Source organism: Pseudochaenichthys georgianus, chromosome 22 (assembly GCF_902827115.2).
Source record: "Pseudochaenichthys georgianus chromosome 22, fPseGeo1.2, whole genome shotgun sequence".
Classification (NCBI taxonomy): domain Eukaryota; kingdom Metazoa; phylum Chordata; class Actinopteri; order Perciformes; family Channichthyidae; genus Pseudochaenichthys; species Pseudochaenichthys georgianus.
In genome coordinates, this window is record NC_047524.1 from 23,202,034 (window position 1) to 23,210,597 (window position 8,564).

The 8,564-nt window shown below is 40.3% G+C and overlaps 1 protein-coding gene across 1 annotated transcript; it reads left to right on the top strand.

Annotated features, from left to right (window-relative positions):
* The first annotated feature begins 183 nt into the window (after positions 1–183).
* Positions 184–8,175, top strand: supt7l (SPT7 like, STAGA complex subunit gamma). Its single transcript, XM_034111551.2, has 5 exons — positions 184–271; positions 1,222–1,688; positions 2,283–2,607; positions 4,330–4,564; positions 6,794–8,175. The coding sequence occupies exons 2-5, from the start codon at positions 1,264–1,266 to the stop codon at positions 7,078–7,080; spliced, it is 1,272 nt and encodes a 423-aa protein (XP_033967442.1). The 5' UTR covers positions 184–271; positions 1,222–1,263; the 3' UTR covers positions 7,081–8,175.
* The last annotated feature ends 389 nt before the right edge of the window (positions 8,176–8,564 follow it).

Consider the following 8,564-nt stretch of genomic DNA (forward strand, 5'->3'; position numbering starts at 1 on the left):
AGACTCCATCAAACCGCTTATAAACAGTATTTTACAAAACACTAATGTAAATAAATCATTTAAAACACAAACACATGGAATTTTAAATGAATGTATTATTTTATGCTTGTCACAACACATGTTTGTGGCGGAACTAAACTTCTTGTTCATATGTTCACCCGAGTTTTTTGCAAAAAGGACGGACATACTTGTTTCCTGTGCAACTTCCTTCAAAGACACAACAGCCATTGGTTTCAAATATTAACCACCGTGTCATTCATTCCTGTGTAATGTGAGTTGTTGTTGCATTTTTAATTTAAAGAATTTAGGTAGATAAACATGCGAACTGAGCTAGCTAGCCTGTAGCCTTCTCGTTGCTCCTATATGAATGCGTTACTTGTTGCTCCATTGTTTGATGCTGTACCAAACTCCTGTCACACACCTGACGTTCTTTGTTGTTCTGCTATTTAGCGAAATAATATTCCTGTAAAAACTTGAATTTAATGCATACGCAAATCAATGCGTATGCGAATACTTGACTATTCATCAAACACAAAGTCTTGAGTTTCCAGATACATTCTTTTACCATAAACAATGCATCGCCCGCTCTTCTCCAAAAAGCAGGGTGAAACGGTTATAATTGTTAATATAAGGTATTGAGTAAGCGAAAGATGATCACAACATAAGCTCCAATGTTGTTACAGGTCTGAAAACATGGTCTATAAGTTCTGATCCTTTGCCCTTATTCACTTAAATACATTTGGCGGCTATTGACTACTAGTATTTAGCGTGTTTACCTTTTGTTATGTTTAGTTGACAATCTATATGGGCAAAAACCACAGCTACGAAAAGTGATGGTTTAGATGTTAACTATTCAATTAATTAACAACTATGTTGGTAATCAGTTTGAGAAGAAGTTTAAATTCGGCTTCTTCTATGACACGTAAACTGAATGTAATTGAGTCGTTGACTAAACAAGACATTTGACAAAATTATCTTGGGCTCTGAAACACTGATCAATATTTTTCAGACGAAGAACTAATCGACAGATTAAATGACAATGTTAATGAATGTTTGTTGCAACCCAAGCAAAAACACATTTTAAAAAGCCCAAAAGAGTTATAATTAATTAGTTAATTGAATGTGTATCCAAATATCCCAATCAGTGCTTCTTCTGTTTTCATCTGATGTTTTTATACCAACTTTAGCCTTTATTGTGATTGTCACCTTTCTAATTTTCAGATTAAATTCCAGTTTGGATTTCTCCAGCTTTGATCCCCCATCATGATGCGTTACTGGGGCGAGATCCCCGGGCCAGCGGGGGCTCCTCCCAGCCGCAGCTCCTTCGACCTGCTCCAGCGTGAGTTCCGCTCAGTGGAGATGCAGGACCCCCCACTGCACCAGCCCTCAGCCCAGCGCCCCCGCCCCACCACGATGCTGGACATCCCCTCAGAGCCCTGCAGCCTCACCATCCACACCGTGCAGCTGTGTCAGCACACCCGCCGCCTCCGGGGCCTCCTGTCTGCGGCCCAGGGTCAGGGCTCAGCGACCTCTGAGGGCGGCAGCAAGCTGGAGGAGGCTGACACCAACCTGCCGCTGCGGCCTCCCACCCCCCCCAACATGCCCGATGACCTGCTACCTGCAGACAGCAAAGCCCCGCGGCAACCCTTCCTGCTCCGACACAGTGACCCTGAGAGTGACTTCTACAAGTGAGTTCATACGTCCGAGCCAAGAAGCTGGGCTCATGTCATTTTTATTAAATAACTTCCATTAAGCATATACATTGTAGACTAAAAAGTCACTTAAAGGTTAAGATCTTTTAACCTTTCTTTTACTTTTTTTTTATACATATTTATCAACATTTTAGGGATATGACCTCATACAGCTGCTGGGTGATTTGGCCTAATGTTTTATTCCTATATAGAGCACATTTTCATTAAAGATTGTATTATAAATGTCAATTGACAGCATTATAATAAGAACCCACTTTGATAATAGATTATTGTTGAAGTATCTTTAAGGCAAACATGTAGAACCTGCTTGTGAATATCACTTGTATTGTATATGTTTTATTATGATTTCATCAGAACATGTATCCATAGATATTAAAAGATCCTTAGATAGTCTTTAAAGGCATATAGTTGAAATACATTAAAAAGGTTTTGAAAGGTAATATAATTTTCCTGTAGGGACCCTGATTGAAACACAATAAAGGATGATAATGAATTATCGACCAGCCGTTCCAAAATGCATCAACCATTCATCGTCTACCCCTTTCCTCTCTTGGTTCCCTCCTTCCTAAGGGGTAAAGGCGAGCCGGTCACAGAGCTCAGCTGGCCCTCCTGCAGGCAGCTGCTCTATCAGTCCGTGGCCACCATCTTGGCCCACGCCGGCTTTGAGTCGGCTCAGGAGAGCGTGCTAGAGACCCTCACTGACCTGGTCCACGAGCATTACCTGCGCCTCTTCAGGAAGCTGCGGGTGGCGGTGGACCGCGAGGCCCGGCTGGGGGCCAGTCCCTTCCCCGACGTGGTGGAGCAGGTGTTCCACGAGGTGGGCATCGGCAGCGTGCTGGCCCTACAGCACTTCTGGCAAGTGAGGATCAAAGACTACCACAGCTACATGCTGCAGGTGAGGGGGGGGGGCATTACTGTTCAGAGGGTTGGTTTTTTGACAATCACTGTCACAAGGATTTAAAGGCTTTCTTGTCATATGCACAATAGCTCCAGGTAGTTTTGGCAAAAAAATCTTAAGGCTTCTTCAACTATGCAAAATACAATGTTCTATATATTAAAAAAACATAAAACTGTGACATTTGGCAACTTTCCATAGTCTGACATTCTATTTCTACTTGGGAATCTATATTGATATCTGTGGGTTTGTTTTGTGGCCAGTGGTGCAAATGATTTATGGAAGAATACATTTTTAAAGGAGTTTTGCATCTATGTGAAGATTCAACTTGGGCATTTCAAAAACTGGATTAAAAAAAAGAAAAAGAGGTAATTCCTCCCTGTTATATCACATTCACAAACCGTTTCTGTGTTCCAATAATGACCAAATATAGATATCATGACAGAAAGTTGTGTTGATAAGGGGGATGTTTACATTTTTCAGTACTTATAACTTTGTTAATGTAATTGTAAAATGTCATCATGTAGCATTTTGATATAAAGTGTATTTAGGAAAAAGCCGGTTTTATTAATCAATTAATTGTTAATTATTTATTCATCAAAAACATCAACAAAAATTCCGGTTCCACCTTCTTCAATATGAACTTTCTCCACACAAAAACATGTGAAGACCCCCCATTATCGTTTAGCACCTCTACTGTAGGATGCCATCAGAACTGAAAAACTGGGTTAATTATTGAAACGTTTCCCTTTTTATTTAGTCAAATCAACAATTAATTGGAAATAACAGTCAGCAGATGAAATGATAATCCCATTTGACACAGCGCTGTAAGTGCAAGCTGCCAGGGCTTCATCACATCAATGCTGAGTCATCTCACAAAGCATAAAGAAGTTGGTGCGAGTGAGAACAGAGTGTATCGCAACTCGTGTGCAAGCTGCTTGGAAGTGAGACAAACCAAAGGGGAGATATTTAGCGACTTCTCTGCCAACAGGACTTCTGTCGAGCAGAAAGTAGCCTCTTTCCGTGATGTGTTGGATCTTTTTATATCGTTGAATAAATTAGGCTCAGCTCTTACATTTCTTCATCTACCAGTTAAAGGTCTCCTTTCATGCAAAATGCACTTTTTGATGTCTTTTATACATAAATGTTTCCCCGGTGTCTCAGGGAACTCACAAAGTGTCAGAAAACAAAACCCTCTCTGTTTTCCTCCGTATCCAAATCTCTAAAAACGGGGGTACAAAGGAGCTGATCCAGATTTGCTGCTGATATGACGTAATATCGGAAATGTGTACCCACGGCACTATCAGAAAATTGCTATCAGAAACAATGCCCAACGTAATATGGGCTTTGTTTACATTAGCAAGCATCGCTAAAACTCTAACCTGTACTGGAGAGAGTATGTGTAAAAAAGCAGGAAATAAAAAAAGGAACTCACCTTGTAGTAAACCCGCAAGAGAAAAAGCATTTGAGCTCCATACTGTTTCAGAAATAATCCTTGATGTGGTTTGGAACATGATATGGCGTTTCACCAGAATCAGCCCTTCTCTAACAGGGCTGAAATAGAGGGATATGAGGGATGTCTAAAATGCATGATCCGTTTGGCCTTTTTGAGCAAAACACATCATAGACATGTTTTTTATATATCTGAGACCCATAATATATGCCTTGAAATAGCATGATAGGAGATCTTTAATTGGGACTGATAAGAGTTTCCTCCTCCAGGTGAGTAAAGATCTGTCGGAGGAGTATGAACGCCTGGTGAACCCGGAGAAGGCCCTGGAGGACTCCAAGACCCATATCAAGGAGGAGCCAATGAGTGACATCTCCTTCCCTGTGAGCGAGGAGCCCGAGGCAGATTTAGCTTCGGGGGACCAGGCACTGCCCATAGGGGTCCTGGGGGCCCACAGTGAGAGGCTGGCTTCAGGCCTGGATGGTGACCACTCTCCTCACGCCTCAGGTGAGAACAGGACTCTTGTTCACTCTGCATTCATCTCTCTATTGATTTACATTTGCAGACTCTAGATTAAGCCTACAGTGTTTTATTTGTTTTTATTTTACTGTGCAGTAATGGGGATCAGTTACATCAGAATCAGTCATTCTTATTTGTCCTACAGCAAGGGAAATAAACAGCTGCAAATACAAGTTAAAAGAGTAGACAGGGCTCGACAGTAACGGTTGCCAGGTTGCCATTGGCAACCATTCAGAAAAAATGTCAACCACTTCTTGGCCTTTGGTTGCCATCAGTGGCAACCAGTTTCTAACATAAAGAAATAACAGCAAAATGTGCACCCCAAAATAGATAAATGTTAAATATTTGTTGTATTAAGAGTGATATTTAATTATTGTTGTGACCAGTCGGAACCTGATACTTAAAGGTGGGGTAGGTACGTTTGAGAAACCGGCTCGAGATACACTTGTTATATTCAATGGAATGCTCTTAACATCCCGATAGCAATGAATATCTTTAGTGCTTTGACAAAAAATCCATAAAAAAACGTCATCTGTGGAAGCCGTAGTGCTGTAAAAAGCACGACCAATCATCTGAGCCGGCCCGGCTAAAGTAACTGGATGGCCTACCTGCCTGTCAGCCTTCCATCTGTGCACAAACTTATCTCGTGCCCTCATTGGTCATGTGCCTGTGTGTGTTGGAGGAGGGGCTTTGTAAGGAAGAGGCAGATTTTTTCCGGCTGTGTATTTTCAAATTCTAGCGCACTCGAGCTGGTTTCTCCAAAATTACCTACCCCACCTTTAAGTTGCACGTGCATTGGTGTGATTAAGAAGCCAGAAAGTGATGCACGTTTACTCGCGTGCGCCGTGTGTTTTCTCTAACGAATGTTCAAAGTGATTCAACTGATAAAGCGCAAGATGAACCAGAACGAAAAGCAAAGAGGACATTTGTAAGGTTTTGGGAGGCGAAATATATATGTACATTCTGCTCCGTTCCGTTGTGCATTCACTTCAGGTAAAAGTTCCTTCAAAATAAGAGTCCCGATCTTATTATTACCAAAATAAAAGTGCTAAACGAAACTTTACCATAGGAAAATATTGGCATACAAATATAATCACTTCTATAAAAAGGTAACACATTTTAAATATAGTTAGACATATTAAAGGACATTTACAGCATTAATATCTAATTCTTAACTGTGAATGGTTTTCATTTATTTAACATTAGAAATGTATTAGTCTGGCCAATCAAGACTTCAATGCTGAAGGGCCAATGGATCTATGGTGGGGGTCAGAACAAAGGTCAAGGAAACCCAAATTTGAAAGGGAGACAACGGATGACCAAGAAACTAGTGACTTGCTCAATTCATTTGTGAGGGATCTGTGAAGAACAACCGCACTACTGGTATTTAGTATACCAGCAATTGAGGGTGGACAAGTTTACTACCACTTAAGTTTCAAATAAGTGTGTTAATTACTTATTGTAAAGCATTTGAACATTCTTTTGTGTCACATTTTCATTAAGTTGATGTATAACTGTATAGTATCTTAATTATTTAAAATATAAAGTGACTAAAAATGGCAACCGTATTTTCAGTTTTGGCAACCAAAAGCTGATGCCTGGTTGCCAGCCTGGCAACCACTTGGCAACTATTTCTTGCTCTTATGTTTTGAACAAATCCTAAAGAGCTTTATTGTCTTCAGAGTGAAGAAACACGGTTAATGGGAAATGTGGCTGGAGTTTTGAGAACCACACAAAAAAAACACCATTATTGGGGAAGATACATGCTTTAAATTCAAGCTACTCTTTTACCACAGGGCTGTGTATTGACAAGGATAAAGTTATACGATGTGTATCATGACAAATAAGTTATTATTCAATATTTTTGCGATGCTGGAAGTAGGGCAATATATTGTGATTTTGAAAAATATCAAATTTTAGGGAAAATCTGTGGAAAGGATAACGGTTGGAGTCTGTAAAATCCAACATCATGGTGCTATTTTAAAACAAAACAATGAAAATGTGCCTAAATCGGCATTAAAAAAGTGCTAACAGGCTTTTGCCGGTTAAAATATTGTTTATACAGTATAGAAAAATAATAATATTATGATAGCCAAGTTTATTGATGTCTTATTACACTGTTATTTTACAGTTTTACCGTTATACATTTTGAAGTGGATTTAAACAAATCTTGCCATAAAAATCCCCTTTACTAAAATGGTTCCCCTCTCTTATAAGGTGGGGGCGGGGCACACAACTCCCCGCTGTGGCCGCAGGTCAAGATGGAGCCACAGGATGCAGAGGAGGGCCAGGGGGCCGGACACCACCACCATGCTGTCCTGGGGGGGGATGTGTTCGAGGAGGGGGGGCCCATGTCCTCCATGAGCGAGACAGGAGGAGCCATGGCGCCCACTCCTGGAGGCGCGGCGTCGGACACTAGCTACCCTTCACATTCCCCCGACTCCTTGATGAGCACTTCGCCCGTTTTCAACCTGAGACCCAAGAAACGGGCCAAGAAGATGTGAACTCTGAGCTCTCCACCAAGTCTCCCACGCAAATCTTTGTTTTTTGGACTCCACGTCATGGCCTCTACATGACTTGACTGAGACACTAATGTCATGAACAAACTGAGCTGATGTCGATTTAGTTTTTTACATTCGTCTGTATTGTGGTATGTATATGGGCCATTTTGAGTAAATCAAATGTATAGTTATTAATAGTTTTCACTAAATGACTTCAATATCTATGTTGTGATAATATTGTAGGGTTAACTATTGACACTAAATATTTGAGATAAATAATCATCAGTAATGTCAATATGTTGATATGATATTAAAGAGGCCCTATTATCCTTGTTGGGGTCCCCCCCCTGCCTGAAATGCCTAGATTGAACTCATTGCAAACCTTTATTTAACCAGGTAGGTCCCATTGAGATCATTGATCTCTTTTTCAAGGGAGACCTGCAGCAAGTCGGTTACACATGAAACATAAAACAATAAAGGACATCATACATCATATTTACAGGGCTACATTTACATACCTATCGACATTTACAAGTACCAACAGTATCAAAGAGCATTTCACCTATCCGAGCTTTAAAAACATGCAGTGGAACCAAATTGCTCAGTTTCAATTCTTTTTGAAGATTGTTCCAAGCAAGAGGAGCTGCGCACATAAAAGCTTTCGTACCTAAGTCAGCCCTTGCTCTTGGCACATGTAACAAGACCACATCATGTGATCTCAGGCAATGGCTAGCTGCAACTCTGTGTGATCAGAGAGCAGATATAAGATGGGAGTTTACCCAACATGGCTTTATATATGAACTTGTACCAATGACTGAGCCTCCGTACAGTAAGTGAAGGCAAACCTGCCCTGGCATACAGGGCACATTGATGAGTAAGTGCTTTACAGTTAGTAACACATCTCGGTGCACTGTGATAGGCGGCATCTTACTTGTTCAGGTTTACTTCCGTCACATAATAACATCACTATGTAACATTAGCACTTCTATTGGCTAGTGCTCCAACACATTGTACGTGATTGTACTAAATCACTTGAGTGTAGCGCAACCTTCAAAACCAGCAATAAACAATACTATTCCATATTACAATATTTATTCTTATATCAATTTAATATCAATATATTGCCAAGCCCTCAAATGTATTGTTTCTCTCAATACAGCTGAATTGAATTGATAAAATGAGTAAACATTTTTTGAATAACTATTTATTCCAGTTATTACGTGGCTCACAGTTCACAATTAGCCTAATGAATGAAAGAAAAGGAAATTAAAGTGCTCTAATTGCATTAATTACGTTTAACAGCTTAATAATCGAGCAGAATGATTTGTTTTCACACACTATCAAGTCTCTTTATCCTCACACACCAATTACTGCCTGTGATATTCATTACCTTTCAAATATGTTTTCCCTCTCATGAAGATGCCATATTATGATGTATTCTCAACACTTCACCGTCCAGCGAGCCCAACACACACCCTCTTCACACA